Consider the following 27,100-nt stretch of genomic DNA (forward strand, 5'->3'; position numbering starts at 1 on the left):
TTTCTTTTAATCTGCTTTCATATAATTAATAATAAGCAGTGTATAATATGGTTTTCCACTCAAACTGTGCACCAGAATTGCCTATAGAACTTTTTCAAAATAGATATGCCTAGGCCTCACACTTTCGATATTTTAATTTAGTAGGTCTGGGGTGTGGCTGAGGCATCTGTGTTTTTTAAATGCTCCCAGGTGAGTCTCATGCATAGACCAGCTTAAGAGCAATTATTCTAATTGTTGATTTGGTATGATTGAAGTAGGTAAGGGGAAGCAATAGAAGAGTGACTGCTGCTCATCAAAAAGATATGATTTTAAAAAGTTTCTTCTTATTATCATTGTATTACTTTTAAGGGTCTATTACATTCTAATGTCTATCATTCATTTTAGAGAATCAACAATGAATTATCACTATGAGCTACTTAATAGAACATAGAAATAAAAAAATTATTTTTTGGAGACTACATTTTGTAATGTTTTTTCTTAAATCTTTCAGTAATAGTTGTAATTGTCATTCGGTTAGCAAGTAATAAACTTTGTACATTTAATAAATTGATAAAATCAGGTCACTATTACTACACAGAAATGTGTTTTACTTATAAAAATTACTTTTTAAAAAATGGCCAGAGATATAAAATACAGATGTGTATTCTGTATGATGCAGTACAGTGAAGCTGTCTAGGCTCCGGTTCCTACTCTACTAATACCTTTATGACCATGGATAAATCATTTAACCTCCCAGAGCCTTAGTTCCCTCATCATTCAAATGGATCTTCTTTTTTATTATTAATTATTATATGTCAAAATTAATATAATTGAAGGATTATTTAAACAAATACCACCTGTCCTTGAGTGTGGGTTTTCTGTACCATTTAAGCTCTAAAATTTAAAAAGTTTGGAATACTCAGACATTGTGAAATAATAAATATCTCTACAGTAAGAACCATGCCATCTCCATGCAACCTGCATTTCTGTTTCCCAGAATTTCCCAAGACTGTGTATTCCATATATTTCCTGGAAATAAGAAAATGCACTTAAGCTATCTTACTTATCTCTGTTTCACCATAGTCATCAAGGCAGGAATTATGAGTGAGGATATGACTCCAACTTTGTTTCAATTTCAAACCTAGGTAATCATACTCCTCAATTTTCTGGGATGGTAGACAATTAATGGCAATATGACATAGAAGGTATGAGATGAATAAAAGTGAGCTGCTCCTTGTCTTTAGGATAAAAATTCTAATAACCTTAAATCAGCAATGTATGTGTGATGTAATCACTATTTTTTTTTTTTACATCAATGCTAAAGCAGTTCTTTTTATTTTAAGGTATATAATGAACAGATTCGTGACCTCTTAGCAAATTCAGGGCCACTTGCTGTCCGGGAAGATACCCAAAAAGGGGTAGTCGTTCATGGGCTTACTTTACACCAGGTGTGTATATAAACATCTTTTTCCCTGTTAGAATACCAAATGTGATTATTAAGCCATTTTCACCAGCCATGCACTTACTTCCATCCTGTTTGAGAAAAAACAACTAATAAAGTGCAGATTTTAAATGATTAGGTTATATCTTTAGTCTAATTTTGTTTTTTTTTAAATACTAAGTGAACTTTTTCAAAACATTTCTAAAATTTTAGGTTTAAATTTTAATTTACTTATGTATGTAGGTATGTATTTATTTATTTTGTGACCAGGCTATGAGACTGGCTAATTTTTGTATTTGTGGTAGAATGGCATTTCACCATGTTGTTCAGACTGATCTCAAACTCCCGGGCTCAAGCAATTCTGCTCACCTTAGCCTCCCAATGAGTGAGATTTTCTTTCAAAAATCTGCTTGAACATTTAATGTCATATTCCGTTTAATACAGAGACTAGACTCTGCTCCTGAGAGACTAGATTTTATCTTTTATTCTTCATGTAACACACACAATACTAAGCAGATGAGACAAAATCAGTATTTAATAGGATTGAATTTGTAGAAAACATTTTCTTTTTTTTAATTATTACTTTTTATTTTTTATTGTACTTTAGGTTCTGGGGTACATGAGCAGATCATGCAGTATTGCTGCATAGGTACATACATGGCAATGTGGTTTGCTGCCTCCATCCCACCATCACCTATATCTGGCATTTCTCCCCATGCTATCCCTCCCGCACCTCCCTACCCCGCACTGTCCCTCCCCTAGTCTCCCCTAATAGACCCCAGTGTGTGATGCTCCCCTCCCTGTGACCACGTGTTCTCATTGTTCAACACCCGCCTATGAGTGAGAACATGCTGTGTTTGGTTTTCTGTTCTTGTGTCAGTTTGCTGAGAATGATGGTTTCCAGATTCATCCCTGTCCCTACAAAGGACACAAACTCATTGTTTTTTATGGCTACATAGTATTCCATGGTGTATATGTGCCACATTTTCCTTGTCCAGTTTATCGTCGATGGGCATTTGGGTTGGTTCCAGGTCTTTGCTATTGTAAACAGTGCCGCAATGAACATACCTGTGCATGTGGCTTTATAATACAACAATTTATAATCCTTTGGATATATACCCAGTAATGGAATTGCTGAGTCAAATGGAATTTCTATTTCTAGGTCCTTAGGAATCGCCACATTGTCTTCCACAGTGGTTGAACTAATTTACACTCCCACCAACAGTGTAAAAATGTTCCTATTTCTCCACATCCTCTCCAGCATCTGTTGTCTCCAGATTTTTTAATGATCACCATTCTAACTGGCGTGAGATGGTATCTCAATGTGCTTTTGATTTGCATTTCTCTAATGACCAGTGTGGTTGAGCATTTTTTCATGTTTGTTGGCCTCATATATGTCTTCTTTTGAAAAGTGTCTTTTTATGTCGTTTGCCAACTTTTGAATGGGTTTGTATGTTTTTTTCTTTTAGATCTCTTTTAGTTCTTTGTAGATTCTAGATATTAGCCCTTTGTGAGATGGGGGTAGATTGCAAAAATTTTTTCCCATTCAGTTGGTTGCCAATTCCCTGTAATGATTGTTTCTTTTGCTGTACAGAAGCTCTGGAGTTTAATTAGATCCCATTTGTCTGTTTTGGCTTTTGTTGCCAGTGCTTTTGGTGTTTTGGTCATGAAGTCCTTTCCTATGCCTTTATCCTAAATGGTTTTGCTTGGTTTTCTTCTAGGGTTTTTAAGGAAACATTTACTTTTACCTTTAAATCTTTTTGTTTTTTGAAATTTTATTGAAAAATTTAAAGATAATTTGATTTTTAATTTTTTCTTCTACTTAAATATCTCCAGCCCAAATCCTCAGAAGAAATTTTACATTTATTGGATAATGGAAACAAAAACAGGACACAACATCCCACTGATATGAATGCTGCATCTTCTCGTTCTCATGCTGTTTTCCAAGTAAGAGGCCACTAGACTATCACTCTTAAAATTGAATTTAAAATAAATGAAACTAAAGTCATGAATGGTCATTTTCATACATGTGAGAAAAATCTGTCTGTAGACTTCACTTGCCAGTACTTTCTTTACTTTGTAGCTTTGAGAAGTTTCTGTCACCAAGAATATTTATAACTCAGATGTTTAAATCAAAAATGCAAAATTTCTTCCTTTGTAAATATATAGGATGGTAAAGTTGTAGTAATAAAAGTTATTTTGTTTTTGGTGAAAATATTTAATCTTTCCAATAGATAATCTTATATTCACAGTAAAATTTATCTCTATAGTTCTAGACTTATACAACTAATAATTTGGAAAATACTGATTCATCTTTAAAAGATCTCAGCATAAAGACCATGTAAATAGTTGCATTCCTTAAGGAAGTATGATTCAGTTGGCACAGTACTTCTTAGTTATACAATTCCAGAAAGAGCTAATGCATAGGTTAGTAGCTACTATTTCTTATAGGTTCTAGTCCTTTTAATATCCAAATGATAATATAAAGCTTCTTTCAGTATTATGCTATCTGAGATTCATCTTATAAGAAAGAAATTGTTATAGTTTAAAGAATTCATATTGAAGGCAGTCAAACCACTCATAGTCTACAAAAATTTCATTAATCTTTTTTGTTCTTACCACTAACTCTCTGTCTATTAATAGTCTTGAGAGAAATGTTTCTCTGTGACACTGAGATGTCTCTGAAATAATCTTAGAGCCTGCTTTAGAAAAAAATTTAATAAATAGATTTTATAATGAAGTAATACCTTGCCTTCCTCATCTTTTGTTTGCCACCTAATGTAGTTCAGATAATTCTTACGGAGTAGCTCTAAATATTTGAATAAATTATGCTTTACTAGGTGATTGAAAATGACAAGTAGACTTTACTGTATAGTCCTATGCTGCATAATGACATTTTAGTCAACAACAGTTCACATATACAACAGTGGTCCCATAAGATTATAACGCAAGTGAAAAGTTTCTATCCATCTGGTGATGTCATGCTCATCATAATGTGGTTGTGCAACATATTACTCAAATGTTTGTGGTGATGTTGGCATAAACAAACCTGCACCACCAGTCATATGAAAATATAGTACATACTATATGTACAGAATATAGTACAGAATACAGTACAGAAATTATGTACAATACATAAGACTTGATAATAAATGACTGTGTTATTCATTAATGTATTTACTTTTTATTGTTATTTTAGAGTGTGCTGCTTGTACTTATTACCCCAAAAGCAGTCTACTACATTCTGTTTACCAAGTCTGTTGATTTTATTATTTTCTGTTATGTTTGATTTATGATATTTTCACAATGAGGATGTCAACTAAGTGCATTTCGCAGAACATAGCTTTGTTGTTAAGTGATGCAAGACTGTACTATCTTTTTTGTATATAATATTTTCTTAATTAGAAGGACATACACAAGTTTGGGGGATTAGAATAAATTTACTCTTCAGTTTGGATCAAGATTCAAATTCACCTTGTTTTTAGGGGCAGTCTCTGGATACATGCAAGGCATTCTGACCAGTTCCTTTGGTTTTTTCTTAACATTATTTCTATAGAATTTGTGTCCCTAACTTTCACCTCTGATAATTCCATATTCTGGTTCAAGGGGTACCAGAATATAAATGGAACTTTTGATCTTCTGTCAGTTCAGGAGTTATTTTTCCTCTGGTACGCATATAGAAAGTCTTTACATTTTTATATTTTTCTCAACTGTAATGATTACTTCTAGTGCTCTTAAATATCAATAAGATTTTACCTTGTTCAGTTAGTTTTTAAAATGAAAATAATTTTGATTTTGTGCTCTTTTAAAAATAAAGTATATGTTTCCCTTTTAATTTTATTAAATCTTATCCTCATTTTTTTAAATTTTGTAATTTCAAAAAGATTTACTTGCGACAACAAGACAAACCAGCAAGTATCAATCAAAATGTTCGTATTGCCAAGATGTCACTCATTGACTTGGCAGGATCTGAACGAGCAAGTACTACCGGTGCTAAGGGAACCCGATTTGTAGAAGGCACAAATATTAATAAATCACTTTTAGCTCTTGGAAATGTCATCAATGCCTTAGCAGATTCAAAGGTAGGCATTATATGTTTATTTGTTAAATAGTTTGAAATATTCAAACATATAAGAAAGATACTATTTAATATAATTTTGTTTTAAAGTCTGGTATATATCACATTTCAAGAGTATATCAGTAAAGTTCATATATAGATCAAAGACCTCAGAAAACCTAGTGTATTAAATAAAACTGATTATTATTTCTTTTTTAATTTCCAGTTTTATAATCAGAATTGGTTAAATGGAAAGTAATGAATACCAGATTGAGAGTTAATATTTTATGGTACATTCTTATCACTTATTTTGAACTTGGTTTTTAAACTGTGATAATTTAATGATCACTACACAGCAAGCATGATAATTAAATTGGCATGACGACAAAATAACCATATTTTAGAAAAGCTAAATTCTGTTGTTTAGTATTTTATTTTATTTTATTTTATTTTTGAGACAGAGTTTCACTCTTGTTACCCAGGCTGGAGTGCAATGGCGCGATCTCGGCTCACCACAACCTCTGCCTCCTGGGTTCAGGCAATTCTCCTGCCTCAGCCTCCTGAGTAGCTGGGATTACAGGCACGCGCCACCATGCCCAGCTAATTTTTTGTATTTTTAGTAGAGACAGGGTTTCATCATGTTGACCGGGATGGTCTCAAACTCCTGACCTCGTGATCCACCCACCTCAGCCTCCCAAAGTGCTGGGATTACAGGCGTGAGCCACCGCACCCAGCCCCTAGTATTTTATATACCATAAAATGGGGTTAAGTATTAAAGAGTGTTGATTTTTTTTTTTAAGAAGGGTTTAAGTTATAAAATGTCATGAAATCACTTAATAACGTAATGTTTACTAAATGCTTTTGGCATATTTAAAAATAGTTTACATGTACCATATGCCAGAAGTGCTTACCTAAACTCATCATCACTGGTCATTAGAGAAATGCAAATCAAAACCACAATTAGATACCATCTCACGCCAGTTAGAATGGCAATCATTAAAAAGTCAGCAAACAACAGATGCTGGAGAGGATGTGGAGAAATACGAACACTTTTATATTGGTGGGAGTGTAAATTAGTTCAACCATTGTGGAAAACAGTGTGGTGATTCCTCAGGGATCTAGAACCAGAAATATCATTTGACCCAGCGTCTCATTACTGGGTATATACCTAAAGGATTACAAATTATTCTGCTATAAAGACACATGCACACGTATGTTTATTGTGGCACTATTCACAATAGCAAAGACTTGGAACCAACCCAAATGCCCATCAGTGATAGACTAGATAAAGAATATGTGGCACATATCCATCATGGAATACTATGCAACCATAAAAAAGGGTGAATTCATGTCTTTTGCAGAGATGTGAATGAATCTGGAAACCATCATTCTCAGCAAACTAACACAGGAACAGAAAACCAAACACTGCATGTTCTCACTCATAAGTGGGAGTTGAGCAGTGAGAACACATGGGCACAGAGAGGGGAATATCACACACCGTCAGGGGGTAGGGGGATGGGGAGGGTTAGCATTAGGAGAAATACCTAATGTAGATGACAGTGGATGGGTGCAGCAAACCACCATGGCATATGTATACCTATGTAACAAACCTGCACATTCTGCACATGTATCCCAAAACTTAAAGTATAATATAAAATAAAATAAAAAGCTTTGGTTTGTTAAACTGTTCAAAATGTTACCTTTTGATTTGGAATAAAGTGTATTAAAATAATTGGCAGCACTTTTTTTTTTAAAGGCAAATTACTAAAATCACGTGAAGATTGCAAAAGCAAGATATCTTTTATAGTCTAAGTTAAAATCTCAAACATGTAAGCAGATAGCATAGTATAGAGTCTGATTTTATAAACTTAAGCCATTCGTAAGATTTTTGCCATGTGAACTAATCCTAAATTTTTTAATAATGACTCCCATTGAGTCATTTGTGAGTCAGTATTCAATATATGTCTCAGACATGAAAAATCATTTAAAATAGCACCAGCAGTGCACATTTCACACTGTTTGGGAAAGTCTGCTATGGTGGAAAGCATATTGCTACTGAGAATTAGGGGATCTAGTACCTATTTCTAGCTCTGTGAACTCCCAGCTGTGTGACCTGAGGCAAATCATTTCACTTTATGCTTAGCTTCAATTTCCTTTTCTGCAATATGAAAGATATGCATTGGATAACATTAGGTTGCTTTTAGCTTGAAGTTGTAAAGAATCTTTCTTTATATAAAAGTTGTCATTTCTGGAAAATTTATTTGTTACTTCAAAACCAGAAACAAAACAGAATTTGTTACTTTTGCTTTTTAATTTTTTTAGGTAAAAGAATGTCTTGAAGTATTAGGGTTTTTTTAGGACTCTATAGTGATTTCAGAAGAAATGTCTGTAACACTGTAATTATAATTTATTTTATATCTATATTAGATGGTTATTTATGGAGAGAAGTAACTCTAAGCCATGCAGAGTTCTTGTTATTCCTCTAGTATATTTATATAGGACATCTGTTTACTTCTGTGTTTTAATTTTTTTCAATGAGTGGAAATATTTTTAAATTGACATTTTCAAATGGTTTCAGATTCACAGAAAAATTACTAAGATGATACAAAAAGATTCTGTTAAATATGCTTCACACCCAATTTTCCCTATTGTTAATTTTTTACATTAATATGGTACATATGTCACAATGAACCGTTATTTATGTATTTTTTTATTTTGAAATAATACATAAATATATGTAATATTTTATTTTGAAATAAACAATGGCAAAATAAATAAAAATAAGTTCATACTTATTCAGATGGAGATATTTTTAAATATGGTATTTTATATATTCACTGAATAATCCTATAAGATTCATTGTCTTAGGAATCAATCACCAATTATAAGCCTGGACAAAATTGGATAGTGCTTAAGTTCTTATAGTTAAGTGCTAAAGTGGTAGCTGGTTTGCATTTAAATGTGAAAAATGACATAAGAACTCTTTTTTTGTACTTTCAGAGAAAGAATCAGCATATCCCTTACAGAAATAGTAAGCTTACTCGCTTGTTAAAGGATTCTCTTGGAGGAAACTGTCAAACTATAATGATAGCTGCTGTTAGTCCTTCCTCTGTATTCTATGATGACACATATAACACTCTTAAGTATGCTAACCGTGCAAAGGACATAAAATCTTCTGTAAGTCTGTTTACTCTGCCTTTGTTGTTGAGATATTGGCTGCATATGATTTTTATAAGTATCATGAAAGTATTAATTAGGTTTATGTTTCTACATAACAAGTTAGACAGATCAGGGTTAGAACAGTCTTTGCTAACCTGGTTAATTGAACATTAATTTAGACAGTTAAACCATAAAGCATCTTGATTTATATATTTATATATATATCTCAAATATGGACCAAAACTTTCTACCTGAAAAATCTTGGATATGTTAGTTAATCTTTCCAAGCCCATTATTTCATCTGTAAAATAGATATAAAGCATATTTTTTTTTAAAAAAAATAGTCTTTTCTACATAATTTATATCCACATTCATGATGTTAATATACCAATCTCTGTATTTCTCCAGAAACATAATAATAATAATTGATTATGTAAGTATTTTTGCCAAAGATTTGGTGTACTTAAAAACATATATGTCAAAACATGTATGTTTAAAATTTATAATATATCAGGATTGAAAAAACCTAGAGTTAGACTGTCGTGATGATTCTTCCTCTTCTCCCTTTCCCCCTCTGCCACTCTCCTTAAGTGTCTGAAGACTAACATGTTATGGTCATCTTGAGAAAAATGTTCCCAGGCTCTTTATATAATAAATTGTAAAAGGTCATACAATATGGGTATACAGAAAAGTTTGTCACACATGATTTTCATGTAGTTCTTACACTAACCTCTTGAGAAATAAATTCTTAGCTCCATTTTACAGATAAGAAATCCAAACATCAAGCACTTAGAATTCTAAGTCAGGTTAAGTCAGAAGTAAGCAAGGTCTCAATATCAAGTATTTGGATTTATATGTTTAATATTCTTTCTACTATACCATAAATGTCAAACGGCCCATACTATGATAAAAATGTTAAAATATAGTAAGAATTCAGTGAAAACTAAAAGTAGGGAATTTTATTATATTATGAGTACATGCTTGTAAGTACCTTTTCTCAATAAGGTAATTTCTTTATAATTTCATTTACATTATTAATGTGCTGAGAAGATCCTCTTGTCATAGATTTTAAACAAAAGCATAATTGTCACAAATTCTGAATTCATGGAACTCAATGAGAATATAATGTCATTTTATTCATGTATTTATGTGATTATTATCTCTCTGTAAACAAACATAATTTCTATCTTTCAACAGTTGAAGAGCAATGTTCTTAATGTAAATAATCATGTAACTCAGTATGTAAAGATCTGTAATGAGCAGAAGGCAGAGGTATGTCTGTTTACATTTTTATGCTAGTCTTTTTCACTTCTTCGTTTATAAAATTTTATAATTTAATTGTCCAAAAATTTAACATATTTTTCTATTAAAATTAAAATCTGGTTAATTCAGTTAGTTTTTAACAGCTAAAATTTGGCTGTGGCTATGTAAATGACTTCTTTTATATTTTAACTAGTGTTTTCTCTCTACTAGATTTTATTGTTAAAAGAAAAACTAAAAGCCTATGAACAACAGAAAGCCTTTGCTAATAAAAATGACAAAGCAAGGTTAATGATTTCAAACCCTCAGGAAAAAGAAATTGAAAGGTAAACATTATATTAAGATCTAATATTGAGGAATTTATTGTTTTAAAATTTAGTTTAGTGTTTTATGTTAATTATCATTTGTTATGTCTTTTATATGTATATACATATGTATGTTTTATATATAATTATATATACACACATACATACATATAGGCTTGACTCAGAGACATTGCAGATTCCATCCTTCAGACCACTGCAATAAAGCAAATATTGCAATAAAATGAGTCATGCAAATATTTTGGTTTTCCAATGCATATAAAAATTATGTTTACACTACACTATAGTCTGTTAAGTGTGCAATAGCATTATGTCTGAAAAGATAATGACCATGCTTTAATTTTAAAAGAATGCTTTATTACTAAAAAATGCTAATGATAGTCTGAAACTTCAGCAAGTCTTAATCTTTTTGCTGATGGATATCTTGCCTCAATGTTTATGGCTGCTGACTAGTAAGAGTAATTGGTTGCTACAAGTTGGAGTGGCTGTGACAATTTCTGAAAATAAGGCAACAATGAAGTTTGCTGAATAGATTGACTCATCCTTTCATGAAAGTTTTCTCTGTAGTATGTGATGCTCTTTGGTAGCATTTGCCCACAGTAGAACTTCTTTTAAAATTTGAGACAATCCTCTCAAACCCTGCCACTGCTCTATCAGCTACATTTATGTGATATTCTAAATCCTTTGTTATCATTTTGACATTGATAGCATCTTTATAAGGAGTAGGTGGTAAACTTTCTCAAGAAACCACTTTCTTTGGTTATCCATAGAAGCAACTCTTCATTTCTTCAGGTTTAGTCATGAGATCGCAGCAATTCAGTCACATCTTCAGGCTCCACTTTTAGTTTTAATTCTCTTGCATGCCCACCACATCTGCAGTTACTTTCTTGACTGAAATCTCGAACCTGTCATAGTTATCCATGAGGGTTGGAATTAACTTCCTCCAAATTCCTATTAATGTTGATATTTTGATCTCCTTCCACATATCACAAATGTTCTTAATGACATCTACAATGGCAAATTCTTTTTAGAAGCTTTTCAATTTATTGTGCCTAGAATCATCAGAGAAGTAATTATCTTTGGCAGCTATAGCCCTACAAAATGTGTTTCCTAAACAAGAAGACACAAAGTCAATATTGCATGATCCATGAGCTACAGACTGGGTGTTGAGCTAGCAGACATGAAAACAACATTAATCTTCTCATACATTTCCATCAGAACTCCTGAATAACCGGGTGTATTGTCAGTGAGCATTAGTGTTTTGAAAGGAATCTTTTTTTCTGAGCAATAGGTCTCAACAGTGAGCTTAAAATATTCACTAAACAGATGTGCTGTCCTCTAGTGTCACTCCCCATTCCCCGCCAACAGACCTCAGTGTGTGATGCTTCCCTCCCTGTGTCCATGTGTTCTCATTGTTCAGCACCCGCCTATGAGTGAGAACATGCAGTGTTTGATTTTCTGTTCTTGTGTCAGTTTGCTGAGAATGATGGTTTCCAGATTCATCCCTGTTCCTACAAAGGACACGAATTCATTGTTTTTTTATGGCTGCATAGTATTCCATGGTGTAGATGTGCCACATTTTCCTTGTCCAATCTATCATCAGTGGACATTTGGGTTGGTTCCAGGTCTTTGCAATTGTAAACAGGGCCACAGTGAACATGTGTGTGCATGTGTCTTTATAAAAGAACGATTTATAATCGATTGGATATATACCCAGTAATGGGATTGCTGGGTCAAATAGAATTCCTATTTCTAGGTCCTTGATGAATTGCCACACTGTATTTTACAATGGTTGAACTAATTTGCACTACTGCCAACAGTGTAAAAGTGTTCCTATTTCTCCACCTCCTCTCCAGCATCTGTTGTCTCCAGATTTTTTAATGATTGCCATTCTAAGTGACATGAGATAGTATCTCAATGTGGTTTTGATTTGCATTTCTCTAATGACCAGTGATGATGAGCATTTTTTCATATGTTTGTTGGTGTCATATATGTCTTCTTTTGAAAAGTGTCTGTTCATATCCTTTGCCCACTTTTGAATGAGGTTGTTTTTTTCTTGTAGATTGGTTTTAGTTCTTTGTAGATTCAGGATGTTAGCCCTTTGTGAGATGGGGGTAGATTGCAAAAATTTTTGCCCATTCTGTTGGTTGCTGGTTCACTCTAATGATTGTTTCTTTTGCTGTGCAGAAGCTCTTAAATTTAATTAGATCCCATTTGTCTATTTTGCCTTTTGTTGCCAATGCTTTTGGTGTTTTATTCATGAAGTCCTTGCTTATGCCTATGTCCTAAATGGTTTTGCCTGGGTTTTCTTCTGGGGTTTTTATGATATTAGGTCTTAAGTTTAAGTCTTTAATACATCTGGAGTTAATTTTAGTATAAGGTGTCAGGAAGGGATCCAGTTTCTGCTTTCTGCACATGGCTAGCCAGTTTTCCCAACATCATTTATTAAACAGGGAATCCTTTCCCCATAGCTTGTTTTTCTCAGGTTTGTCAAAGATCAGATGGTTGTAGATCTGTGGCGTTGTCTCTGAGGCCTCTGTTCTTTTCTATTGGTCTATATCTCTGTTTTGGTACCAGTACCATACTGTTTTGATTACTGTAACCTTGTAGTATAGTTTGAAGTCAGGTAGCATGATGCCTCCAGCTTTGTTCTTTTTGCTTAGAATTGATTTGGCTAGCAGGCTGTCTTTTGATTCCATATGAAGTTTAAAGTGGTTTTTTCCAGTTCTGTGAAGAAGGTCACAGGTAGCTTGGTGGGGATAGCATTGAATCAATAAATTACTTTGGGCACTATGGCCATTTTCACAGTATTGATTCTTCCTAACCATGAGCATGGAATGTTTTTCCATCTGTTTGTATCCTCTCTTATTTCTTTGAGCAGTGGTTTGTAGTTCTCCTTGAAGAGGTCCTTTACATCCTTTGTTACTTGCATTCCCTACATATTTTATTCTCTTTGTAGCAATTATGAATGGCAGTTCGTTCTTGATATGGCTCTCTTTAAGTCTGTTATTGGTGTATAGGAATGCTTGTGATTTCTGCACATTTTTTATCCTCAGACTTTGCTGTAGCTCCTTATGAGTTTCAGGAGATTCTGGGCTGAGACGATGGGGTATTCAAAATATACAATCATGTCATCTGCAAATAGAGACAACTTGACTTCCTCCTTTCCTAACTGAATACCCTTTATTTCTTTTTCTTGGCTGATTGCTCTGGCTAGAACTTCCAATATTATATTGAATAGGAGTGGTGAGAGAGGGCATCCTTGTCTAGTGCCAGATTTCAAAGGGAATGCTTCCTGTTTTTGCCCATTCAGTATTATATTGGCTGTGGGTTTGTTGTAAATTACTTTTACTATTTTGAGATATGTTCCATCGATACCTAGTTTATTAAGAGTTTTATAGCATAAAGGGCTGTGAATTTTGTCGAAGGCCTTCTCTACATCTGTTGAGATGATCATGTAGTTTTTGTCTTTGTTCTGTTTATGTGGTAAAAAATGTTTATAGACTTGCTTATGTTGAACCAGCCTTGCATCCCTGGGATGAAGCCTACTTGATCGTGATGGATAAGCTTTTTGATGTGCTGTTGCAATCGGTTTGCCAGTATTTTATTGAAGATTTTTGCATGAATGATCATCATGGATATTGGCCTAAAGTTTTTTTGTTGTTGAGTCTCTGCCGGGTTTTGGTATTAGAATGATGTTGGTCTCATAAAATGATTTGGGAAGGATTCCCTCTTTTTGTATTGTTTGATATAGTTTCAGAAGGATTGGTACCAGCTCCTCTTTGTATGCCTGGTAGAATTTGGCTGTGAACCCATCTGGACCTGGGCTTTTTTTGGTGGTTAGGCTATTAATTGCTGCCTCAACTTCAGCCCTTGTTATTGGTCTATTCAGGGTTTCGACTTCTTCCTGGTTTAGGCTTGGGATAGGTGCAAATGTCCAGGAATTTATCCATTTCTTCCAGGTTTACTGGTTTATGTGCATAGAGCTGTTTGTAGTAATCTCTGATGGTAGTTTCTATTTCTGTGGAATAGGTGGTGATATCCCCTTTATCAATTTTTATTGCATCTAATTCATTCTTTTCTGTTTTCTTTTTTATTAATCTGGCTAGTGGTCTGTCTATTTTGTAGATCTCTTCAAAAATCCAGCTCCTGGATTTATTGATTTTTTTAAAAGGGCTTTTTGTGTCTCTATCTCCTTCAGTTCTGCTCTGATCTTAGTTGTTTCTTGTCTTCTGCTAGCTTTTTAGTTTTTTTGATCTTGCTCCTCTAGCTCTTTCAATTTTGATGATAGGGTATGGATTATAGATCTTTCTTTGCTTCTCATGTGGGCACTTACTGCTATAAATTTCCCTCTAGACAGTGCTTTAAGTGTGTCCCAGAGATTCTGCTACGTTGTGTATTCGTTCTCATGGGTTTCGAAGATCTTTATTTCTGCCTTCATTTCATTGTTTATCCAGTCAACATTCAAGAGCCAGTTGTTCAGTTTCCATAAAGTTGTGCCGTTCTTTGTTAGTTTCTTAATCCTGAATTCTAATTTGATTGCACTGTTGTCTGAGAGACTGTTTGTTATGATTTCCATTCTTTTGCATTTGCTGAGGAGTGATTTACTTCCAGTTATGTGGTCAATTTTAGAGTAGGTGTGATGTGGTGCTGAGAAGAATGTATATTCTGTGGATTTGGGGTGGAGAGTTCTGTAAATGTCTATTAGGTTTGCTTGGTCCAAATCTGAGTTCAAGTCCTGGATATCCTTGTTAATATTCTGTCTTATTGATCTTTCTAATATTGACAGTGGAATGTTAAAGTCTCCCACTATTATTGTGTGGGAGTCTAAGTCTCTTTATAGGTTGTTAAGAACTTGCTTTATGTATCTGGGTGCTCCTGTATTGGGTGTGTATATATTTAGGATTGTTAGCTCTTCTTGTTGCATTGATCCTTTTACCATTATGTAATCCCCTTCTTTGTCTCTTTTGATCTTTGTTGGTTTAAAGTCTATTTTATCAGAGACTAGGATTGCAACTCCTGCTTTTTTTTTTTGCTCTCCTTTTGCTTGGTAAATCTTCCTCCATCCCTTTGTTTTGAGCCTATGTGTATCCTTGCATGTGAGATGGGTTTCCTGATACAGCACACCAATGGGTCTTGACTTTTTGTCCAATTTGCCAGTCTGTGTCTTTTGATTGGGGCATTTACCCCATTGACATTTAAGGTTAATATTGTTATGTGTGAATTTGATCCTAACATTTTGATGCTAGCTGCTTGTTTTGCCCATTAGTTGACACAGTTTCTTCATTGTATCAATGCTCTTTGCCATTTGGTACTTTTTTGGAGTGGCTGGTACTGGTTGTTCCTTTCTATGTTTACTGCTTCTCTCAGGAGCTCTTGTAAGGCGGGCCTGGTGGTGATGAAATCTCTCAGCAATTGCTTGTTTGTAAAGGATTTTATTTCTCCTTCACTTATGACGCTTAGTTTGGCTGGATATGAAATTCTAGGTTTCTAGTGTGGTTATTCACACTATTTGGAGCTCTAGAATTTGTAGAAAGTATCTCAGTATCTGTAAGGAAAACAAGATTATAGTCAAAAGTGACTTTCACACCTGATTCAGCTGTAACTTTTCAAAATTGCATTCGTGTGTTGAAGTTTTACATAAAATATTCCTAACTTGTAAAAAAAAAAAATTTGTTCTGCCTTAATTGACCCCACATGCTTAGAAAACTACTTGTAGTTTATTTATATTTATATATATTATAGTTTTTAATTATTTTTAGAGCCATATTAATTTCATCTTACCATTACAACTCTTTCAAATAGTGTTAAGGCAGGTATTGTTTTCTTACCTTCAGATAAAGGCAAGAATCCGTCACATCTTTCATGTCTTAATTCTTGTTTTACCACATTATGCTACTTTGCAAACATTGTAAGAAGTAATAACAACAAATATTTCTATCAATCTCAGTCAATCAGTTTTCATATAGCTTAAGGTTGACCTCTAATTATAATGCAAGAGCTCTTTTTACATTGGAGATTTTCTAGTATGTTTAAGTTATTTTCTGTTAATTCCCCTAACAATTTATTTTAAGATAAAATTGTTATAGTGTATTAGTCTTATGATGCTTTTTTATTATTTCTTATCCATTTTACAGTATTGTTGAAGAAATAAGTAAAAATGATTTCTGGTTTTTCATCTCATCAAAGAAAACTTTTAACTCTGATATGGTATTATTAGTTGTTGTTATTATTTCATTTTGTTAGTTAAACGTGGGAGTGGTCCTCATGTAACCGGATAACTATTAGAATTCACAAGCTTCTCAAATTTGGAGTAATTGATTCCATAGAATTCCTCAGCACTACTTAAGCAAGTCTACTATACCAATTAAAACCTTATAGATTAGTAAACATTTCTTGAGTTGATGGTTTTAAGTCATTGAAACTTCCTTTCAGGAGGGAAGGGCCTGAGCTATGAAATAGGATGTATTTGGATGTTTTTTATATTTCAACCTGACTTTTGACCAACAATAAAAACTTTGATTTTAATTCTGGCCATGTGTTAAATAACTTACTTGTCTTTATGAAGAAGGTAATGATAGCATTATGTACTCAATAACCTTTGTCATTTTCCCTAAAAATAACTGTCTTTTGAAATAAATGTGTGAAATATCTTGTATTGTATCAATCATATTGTTACATGGTACTTTTTTAATGCCATGGATTTTCATGGTGTCTTTTGTTATAAAAAACTTAAATAACATTTTTATGAAGTTTAAATAGACAAAAGGAAGAATTTACAGCATTTTCTGTCTATCAAAGCTATTTGGAAAGATAATTCTCAAAAGGAAATAAAAAAAAAAACACACACTTGTTCTTTTATAAAGAGTAATTATATAACTTTACTTATGACTATGCCAAGAAAATTGTGGAGTTTAATACTTATTATGTATTACCTAAAAATATTGGTGCAGATATTGAATGTTTGCTTAGAACTCTTTCAGTTTTAAAATGATAGGGTTTTTTTTTTTTGTTAAGCAGCTCTCTAGAAACCTTCGATACTAATTCCTTTCCTTCCATCCTAATCAGTGAACACCAACAACTAAAATAAGTCTAGACCACAAAATTGACAAATATTTAACTTTGTCCTTGAATAAAAAGTTATAGAAAAACTAAGAAATTATCTTTAGATATAACCTAAAGACAACTTATCAATTCATTTACTGGCATTACTGTTGGTGTAATATAATACAATGAAATAACAATGTCTGTACATATTTCCTATGAAATATTTATCAGCTTGACAAAACTGCAGTAAAGTCAGTGTTTTGTGGCTTATATTCATTCCCAATAGAGTTTCATTAAGAACTACTGACGTAAATTGGCATTACCGCCAATCCTTACAAGTATATCTAAAATTCTGGCCAGTTTAGAACATTTATTTTTAAATGTATCTACTTGATTTTACTTTATTTTAAATTCTTCACCGTTAATTTTTTTTAGGTTTTTGCTTGATATGAATGTTTATACTGTTACTGTAGCTTGGAGTTGATCTATGACTTAAAAGCATGAATGTTTTTAAAAAATTAAAATATTGCTGTGACCAGTGTTCTACTGACCCAAAAGGATGCAGGATTGCAGGTTCCAGCTAGAGTTTTCATAAAATTTAATCAGCTTGAAGTCTGTGGGCATTTGCAAATCTGAAATCAAAATCAGCTTTGATACTCTAGACGTATATTGCCCTAAAGGGGAAACACACTGCAGCAGCTTTTCTAGGTTTACCACATTATAAACTTGGATGTTTTGAGTCCTAGCAGTGTCAGCTGATTCTTAGCCAGGCTGTAGGGGGTACCTAACCGTATGGTCTGTTTTCACTATAACAAATTCTGAAGCTAAAAACTGGCTCTGTCACTTTCCCTAGGGGGCCATGGAGGCACCATATGATTATGCCTCCTACTGCTTATTCCTTCACAGTGAGCCAACACCAAAACAGCACATAATGCTGTGTTGCTAGTAGGGCCTTTTGAATTCAGATTGTGCATGCCCGGGTTATCATCCTTTTCCGACAAACAAAAATTATTTTAGTTTTGCTGAGCAATTGGATTATGTATAGATGTAAGCATAGACAAAACACAGTATGTTAGCAATACCAACACCTTATGATACCCATATCTTTCAGTACCATGATCTTCCTTGGGTGAGAAAGAGAGGAACCTAATGTAGTAGAAGTAAAGTTAATAACTTTTTCTAAACATTTTTTGTAGTAGGATACAGTCATTTTTACCTATTTGCTGTTTATCATTGAATGTAGTTCTGTGAATTACATATATTCCTTTGTTTATGCATTTCCTTTAAATAAACTTTGTATGACTTACTATAATTTTAGTGAGATTCTATAATGTTTTAATTTTGGTAGGTTTCAAGAAATCCTGAACTGCTTGTTCCAGAATCGAGAAGAAATTAGACAAGAATATCTGAAGTTGGAAATGTTACTTAAAGAAAATGAACTTAAATCATTCTACCAACAACAGTGCCATAAACAAATAGAAATGATGTGTTCCGAAGATAAAGTAGAAAAGGTAATTAGCAATTATAAATTTTAAAAAGTGTTAAAACATAAGGGCTTCTTTTTTTTTTTTTCAAACGGAGTCTCGCTCTGTTGTCCAGGCTGAAGTGCGACCTCAGCTCACTGCAACCTCTGCCTCCCAGATTCAAGCAATTCTCCTGCCTCAGCATCTCAAGTAGCTGGAATTACAGGCATGAAATTTAGTAGACGGATTTCACCATCTCTACTAAATGTTTTGTATTTTTAGTACAGATGGGGTTTTGCCATGTTGGCCAGGCTGGTCTCGAACTCCTGACCTCAGGTGATCCACACTCGGCCTCCCAAAGTGCTGGGATTACAGGCATGAGCCACCGTGCCAGTCCTGGTGGTGGTGGAGGGTGAGGTGGGGGTGTGTCTATCTCTAGAAATTTGATAGTCAAGGCTACTTACCCATTCTCCACAAACATCTGGAAATGTTGGAGGAAATGTAGCAAGCATTTTTTTAAATGCATAGTTAAGTGTTCAAGAAAGATTTTTTTTTTTTTTCTGTAACAGAGTTTTGCTCTCTCTCCCATTCTGGAGTGTAGTGGTGCAATCTTGGCTCACTGCAACCTCCACCTCCAAGGTTCAAGCAATTCCCCTGCCTCAGCCTCTGGAGAGTAGCTGAAGTACAGGCATGTGCCACCCCGGCTCATTTTGTATTTTTAGTAAAGACGAGGTTTCTCCATGTTTGTCAGGTTTGTCTCGAACTCCTGACCTCAAGTGATCCGCCCGCCTCAGCTTCCCAAAGTGCTGGGATTTTAAGAAAGAAATTTTAATTCCCGAATGTCAGTAACAAAAAGGAAACAAACAAAAACAACAGAATCTCATGTACAACTGTTGTTTTTCTGGGCATTTTATGGAACTTTTAACATGAAGTTTACCCACTCAGGGACAGTGAGTTACTAAAGGTAGAGCAATAGAAGCAGTCTATCCAGATGCAGGCAGTAGCTTACAACTTAAACCAACAGATTTTTGTTGTCAGAAAAGAATTTTATCACTGAAATTGTTAGATGTATGAGTGCAGGGGCCTAATTAAAAGCACACCAAACAATCAGTTTACTATTTTTTTTTAATACGATAGTATACTGCCCTCTCCCCTCCATACACAGACTACGCCCACTATTCTACCTTTGATGTACATCACTACTTAGGTAAGAGACCCAAAGGAGACAGTGAGTTAGAAATGAGAGCTCCTATATAAAGCCTGAAATTTCAGAGGTCTATATCCTTTATACTAGGGGTACACCAGGAAAAAAAAAAAAGCCTGCCAACCATCGCAGTTGGCAAGGTTGGTTGATTTTCTTATCCCAAGTGAGCATGCTTGGGGTAAGAAAAAGAAAGTCATTTGAACACTACCATTACAGGCATGCTTTTTACAATGATTGAGGTTTAAATTATTATAACTCATGTATTTTGTCTAGAAAACCCCTAAAGTTGATAAATTAATATGCACAATGTTATCAGACTAATGATACCACTAGAAAACCTGGCAGAAGCAGTGGAAAAATCAGCCTCTTAAGAGAAATAGATTTTGAACTCTAGCCACTAATGAACTCACTGTCCAAAATTACAGGACAGTACAAAAAAAGACATCCAAATATGAGGTAAAAAAACCCCTGAAAGTTCCAGAAATTAAAGATTTATTCATTAAAATTAAAAACTCACTTTATTGATACAATACCAAAAAATGTTAAAGCACTTTACATATATTAACTTTTTTAATTCTCAGAAAACCCCATGAAATATTTAGTAATATTATCCTAATAATCATAATGAAGAAACCAAAACACAAGTCATTTTGTCCAAGGTGACACAGCTCATAGGTGCTGAGTTCTGATTTGTTCTGTAGCATGCTGATTCTAGAGCCTGTGCTCTTATGTTTATGCTTTTTTACATGAACTGGGAGACAGATTTGAGAAAATTATACCAAATGCAGGATAAAGATAACACATGTGGACAAGATGGTGTTATATGAAGGATTACAATATGTAACAAGAAGAAAAGTCATACATTCATCTAATAGGCATCTCAGAAGGAAATATTTAGTGATAAAGAAATATGCAAAAATTTGTGATTGAGAATTGTCTAGAACTACTAAGACATAAATTCAAAAAACATGAGTTCCGGCCGGGCGCGGTGGCTCAAGCCTGTAATCCCAGCACTTTGGGAGGCCGAGGCGGGTGGATCACAAGGTCAAGAGATCGAGACCATCCTGGTCAACATGGTGAAACCCCGTCTCTACTAAAAATACAAAAAATTAGCTGGGCATAGTGGCGCATGCCTGTAATCCTAACTACTCAGGAGGCTGAGGCAGGAGAATTGCCTGAACCCAGGAGGCGGAGGTTGCGGTGAGCCGAGATCGTGCCATTGCACTCCAGCCTGGGTAACAAGAGCGAAACTCCGTCTCAAAAAAAAAAAAAAAAAAAAAAAAAAAAATGAGTTCCAAGCAGTATAAAATATATACCTAAATGTATGAAACTACAGAGCACCAAAGATCAGAAAAATAAATATTTTGAAAATAGTGACAATTATTCTCCCTAGTTTTGATATTCATTGATGATTAATTTGTATTTTTATGTAATTTAATTACATAGACATATAATATTTATATACTACTTATTAAAAAGCTTTATTTTATAAATAACTACCCAGTCCTCTCAAACCAGCACCCTAAACATGTTCTTCTTTTTCTACTTTCACAGAAGTAATAATTACATAGAAAAATTTTGAATTTCTTAATGTCCAGAAGCTGTCAAATTTTAAAGAATGCTTTTCAAAGCTAGCACTTTAGTTTTCTGTTAACCTATGAAATGGGAAAGATACACTATACTGGAAATTAATCATAAAGCATTCAGTAATGTATCATTGATACCAGTTTGTCAATAGCTATTAAACTATATTATCAAAATTAGTAATATATTTATTGACTGTGTGCTTTTTATGCCTTACTGAAATTATCTTTTCAGTTTTTTTTTTGAGATGCATTTAAGATGTTCCTCACATTCTTTTAAGGCAGAAAAGAAACTGAATTTATATCTTCGAATTTATATCTTGCTGCTATATTTGTACTTTCATGAACTTCAAATTGTTGCCAGTGTTCTCTGATAAATGTAGTGATTTCCAAATAACAATATATCATTGGATTAATATATCAGTTTGTTGTCATGAACTCCTTTCATATGGTTGCTAAATAGATTTCTGAAATAGTACCATGTTATATATTTTATATCAAATTTTTACGATATTTTTCTTTTTTTTTTTTCTTTTTATTTTATTTTTGGAGATGAAGTCTCACTCCACGGCTCACACAATCCTCCTACCACTTAAGACTCCCAAGTAGCTGAAACTACAGGTGTACACCACCATGCCCAGTTTATTTCAGTTATTAGTACTTCTTATATTACATAGTAATCTTCAGTGTGTAATAATTCTTCTCAGTTTTGTGTAGCTGTCCATTAAATGTGTCAATTATTTGAATGTGCAATTATCTGATTTACTTTTTGACAAAAGGCAAGAAATGTAGTCATAGGAAACTGATACTGACTTCACATCTCAAGTTTTAACGAAACTCTTATTGAACACTTGTTTATCTGTAAAACCTTGTGCTTGACACAATGGCGGTAAAGAAAAGTGTTTGCCCTTTATTTACATGCTAGTTGAAACAATAAAAATGACAAGGTACTATATGATTGTCATGTAAATAGTAATAATAAAAAACAGCTGATATTATTAAACACTATTTGCCAGACATTTTTCAAAGTTCTTTGCATGGATTAATTCATTTAATATTTACAACAAACCTATGAGATAGATCTAATATTGTCATCATTTGTGAGGGATAGAGGCACTGAGAACTCAAGTAGGTTGTCTGAAGTTACTTACTCATTAATGTGGCTGAACCAATATTAAACCACAGCTTAGTGGCTTCAGAGCCTGCACTCTTAATCACTCTGCTATACTAAGTACTATAAATGCTATAGCTATTAAGAAAAGAAAACAGTGACTTCTAACTGTTATTAAGAAAAGCTTTCTGGTGGAAAGATGAGATTTGTACTGGGCCTTGCATATGAATACCAATGGGAGAAAAACAAATACGACAAGTATATTGTAGATTAGATATCAGTTTGACCAGAGCAGGTCACATTTGTTGGACAATATGTAAAGAAGTGCGTAATTACACTCAAAACTTCCTGCCAATTTCTACTTCCTTACCCACTGCAAATTTCACTGATCTGTGGCCATACCTTCTATTGAAATCTGAAAATAGTCAGAACCAAAAAGAATAGACTGGAGTTGGCACATGATGTTAGACATATTTGCCATATTAGGAATTATTAACAATAGACTGGAAAGATAGGATATTGGTACTACAGATTGTGGAACTGTTGGTTGCTAGGAATTTAAAATCTATTTTTGTAGTCAAAATGCTGTCTTTCAAGCAAGGGAGTGGCATTATCAGAACTTAGAGTTCTATTTTTTCAGCATTTGAATATTATTATTTAGTATAATTAATGAGCTTAGACTATGTATCCAAACTAATTTAGATAATTGCTATTTTACTCTCTTAATTCCTTCATTGAATTTTAAATGTGCTTATTTAGAAAGATTAAGACATAGAGGAATGAGATGGGTTTGACTGGTTTTATTTTTTGTTTGTTTGTTTGTTTTCATCTTTATTATTCTGCATAGTAGCCTAGGCTTTTTTCAACCCAAGTGCCTTTTCTGAACTCTTACTTGTGGTCATTTTGATCCTCAGGTTTCCAATTATTATAGCTATTCTTATGAGACTAGATAAGTAGTGGAGTTATAAGCTCTTAAGTTATTGTTTATAGTTAAGCCACTGAAAAACATAGGAAGACATCTAGAGGTTGATTTGTTTTTACACGGAAGTGTCAAACTGTAGTCTGAGTAAACTGCTTTTCTAAGGCAAAGAATTTTATATGTTTTGGATTCTCTCCAAAAGAGATTTGTTATCAGAAGTGCTGAAAGAATCTCATAACATTGATTCAGCTATAAATAGTTCTGGAGTGTGGACTTTGAAATTACTAATAAAAGGAAGCTCCTGGGTAATTTTATGGCCCCATAAAAATAATCTGTAAAATTATTTTTAATGTAAAAATATGAGTTTACCATATTAGCAATTATTATACACAAAGCAGTAGTAACACCTAAAATTGTAGATATGTTTATTCTCTCGTAAGACTTTTGTGGTGTGCAGGGGATTTTGTTAATGAAATATGTAAAGCTCTTTTAAAACTTAATGGGAAACATTTCACTCTAATGTCAGGGTTGAACATGCATATTTTACAATGTATTCCCAAACACTTACTTGCCATTTTAGAACAGTGGTTCAGTAGGAGTACCCTGATGGAAAATGTCCCCTGAGAACCATCATAGAGGATACGTTTGATGGACATTAGAAGTAAAAAGTCATAAACAGACTTTTTGAGGTTTTTGCATAGGATTTTCTGATATTAGATATTGCTACCATCAGACCCATATGCCCTGGTTTCTAAAAGTCCCTACGATTGTAAATACTAAAGCAAAATAAAGATGATTTAATTAGCTGCCTACCTTCAGATAGATGTAATATTTTTGTCTTCATTTTTCAGATAAGGTGATTAAAGACCCACTAAGATCAGTTTGCCTAAATTTTTACACCTGCTGAATAGCAGAAAAACGTCAGTAGGTCACATCTCCCACCTTCTGTTATAGCAGTAGCTCTGAACTTCAAGTTTCAGAACCCCTTTCCATTTTTAAAAATTATTTAGGACTTCAAAGAGCTTTTGTTTATATGTGTTCCCTCTACCGATATTGCTATATTAGAAATTAAAACTGAGATTTACAAAAATATATTTATGTATTCATTTTAAAATAATTGACAAATAATATTAAACAATAATTAAAATAATTTTAAAAAATTATTTGCGATTACATAAATAATTTTATTTTCTCAAACAAAAATAGTGAAAATAGAAGAGTGGCATTGTTTTACATGTTTGCAAATTTCTTTAATGCCTGACTTTTCATATCAATTGTATTCTCATAACTGCTGGTTTGTTATTCTGTTGCGATGTTACGCATCATTTAGCTTCTAGAAAACCATTAAAAATGATTTTAATGGCCTTAACCTTGTGAACTCTCTGAAAGGATCTCAGGAATCCTTAGGAGTCCCTGTACCACACTAGGGTAACTTTTGCATAATAGCATTCTTTTTTTAGTTTTTGTTGACAGAGTCTCACTTTGTTGCCCAGGCTAGAGTGCAGTGGCACAATCATGCAATCATGGTTCGCTGCACTACAGCCTCAACCTCCTGGACTCAAGTGATGCTCCCACATCAGCCCCTCCACCCCACCAAGTAGCTAGGACTACAGGCACATGCCACCACATCTGCCTAAATTGATTTAATTTTTGTGTGGAGACAGTCTCTCTATGTTGTCCAGGGTGGTCTTGTACTTCTGGACTCAAGCAATCATCCTACCTCAGTTCCCAAAGTGCTGGAATTACTGCCGTGAGCCACCATGCCCAGCCTGCATTGTAGCATTCTGTCGCAATTCTCTCCCTAGTGCTGTGGCCAATTTGATGGGTTATGTTTTGTTTTGTTTTCTCCTCTTGACTATCCAGGTTTTCGTTTCTTTGAGAGACTTATTTAGTTTTCGTTATTGTCTTACCTTGACAAAGAGAGATTGTGATATTAAAATTAACCAAAGAAGCCTTAAAAAAGAGTTAGGAACCTTGGTGAGAACGACCGTGCCTATCAACTATTTTTCCCTGATCTATGACTCTAGCCTGAAATGGAATCTGCTTCTCTCTGACTCTTGCATTTCCCTTGAAGGGAAGGAAAGTAAAATTGTATGAATATCTAGGATTTGGTTGTGACTTCGAGGTAGCCACGTTGCCTGATCTTAAATCATTTGTATCCAAATGAAGATAATCATATTTTTCTATTATATGCCCAAGTCTCAATAGTATAGCTTTTGTAAAAGCTAAGAAATATTTATCTCCCAAAGAGGGTGAGTTCTTCGACCAAATTCAAATCTAGTTTCTGTTCCTTTTTTTCATTTCCTGCTCCCAGAACCAGCTGCAAGTGCTTATTCTAACCTTTTGGGATCCATCGGTTCAGATCTACCCATCCTATCTGATAATTATTAACTTCGGTGTCTATGGGCAAATACCCTCAGAGAGGTCAAGATGTTCTGGTTCATTGTTTTCATAATAGTTTGCAAGATCCTTAGTGTAAAAAATCAAAGATTAGTTTTAATCGCAATTTATGCCTAGGTAAAACACCAAAAATATTTAGAATATTCATTATGGGTCCTGAATGAACCTACAGGCAAGATCAGATAAGCACTCTGATATAAGCTCTTTTTTCTTTCATTTATATTAGCCAATTTGAGGCCTTATAGGCAAACACAGAGCAATACAACACTTTATTTCTTCACATCAAAGACAAGAGCAGAATATGTATCTGCTTTGATTTTGAGTAGGGAAATCATGGAATGTATCTGACCTTGTATGAACTTTTCAGATGCAACATACTGAAGGGATGTACTTTAACGCCAAAAAAAAAAAAAAAGTTATAGTCTTTGATTTGGTCAGTGTATTTCTTAAAGCCGTAAACTCTCAACCTGTAATTTTATAAAAATGACTCTCAACTCAATTTCCTATTTTCCTGCAAGCAGTAGTATTCTGAGATTTCAACAGGAAAATAGCTTTAAATACAAAAATATAGCCTAAGTTAATTTACTACAATAGTATACATAAGAAAATACCAGTTTACTGATATCACATACATCAAATATTATAAAAATTAGATTAACTGTTAAATGAATCACGTTTCAGGCCACTGGAAAACGAGATCATAGACTTGCAATGTTGAAAACTCGTCGCTGCTACCTGGAGAAAAGGAGGGAGGAGGAATTGAAGCAATTTAATGAGAATACTAATTGGCTCCATCGTGTCGAAAAAGAAATGGGACACTTAGGTCCAAACGGTCATATTTCAAAGGTACAAATATCTCTGTGTGTTCAGATTTAAGTCATAAGAACTGAGCTCCTAAAATGTGTTCTTTCTTATTGAGTAAATATCTTTCATAAGACTATTATCGCCTATCTCTGAGATTTAACTTATTTTTAAACATTGTTATTTCTAAGTGATTGCATCATTTTATAAGGTAGCTTTTACTTTAAACTAAATAATTCTGTTTTAAACTGTACTTGAGGATTCATTAGATAAGTAATTTGTTTGAAATCTTGATACATAATGCAAAAATAGTTTAAATGAGGTCAACATTTGGTGTATTATGGCTAAAGAAA

The 27,100-nt window shown here is 33.6% G+C and overlaps 1 protein-coding gene across 3 annotated transcripts in view; it reads left to right on the forward strand.

Moving 5' to 3' along the window:
• Window positions 1-27,100, forward strand: part of KIF18A (kinesin family member 18A) — an 85,007-nt gene that overhangs the window by 15,302 nt on the left and 42,605 nt on the right. For 2 of the 3 annotated variants that reach the window (XM_012452247.2, XM_012452248.2), the window contains exons 4-11: window positions 1,323-1,427; window positions 3,257-3,367; window positions 5,305-5,502; window positions 8,478-8,654; window positions 9,834-9,908; window positions 10,110-10,222; window positions 18,615-18,777; window positions 26,628-26,792. In XM_012452247.2, the coding sequence (XP_012307670.1) occupies window positions 1,323-1,427; window positions 3,257-3,367; window positions 5,305-5,502; window positions 8,478-8,654; window positions 9,834-9,908; window positions 10,110-10,222; window positions 18,615-18,777; window positions 26,628-26,792 (1,107 nt within the window). The remainder of the gene's footprint in view (window positions 1-1,322; window positions 1,428-3,256; window positions 3,368-5,304; window positions 5,503-8,477; window positions 8,655-9,833; window positions 9,909-10,109; window positions 10,223-18,614; window positions 18,778-26,627; window positions 26,793-27,100) is intronic. The other variant, XM_012452249.2, reaches the window with a different exon arrangement.

The sequence above is a fragment of the Aotus nancymaae genome, unplaced genomic scaffold, assembly GCF_030222135.1.
Source record: "Aotus nancymaae isolate 86718 unplaced genomic scaffold, 86718_ANA_hifiasm-v0.15.2.pri h1tg000059l, whole genome shotgun sequence".
Classification (NCBI taxonomy): domain Eukaryota; kingdom Metazoa; phylum Chordata; class Mammalia; order Primates; family Aotidae; genus Aotus; species Aotus nancymaae.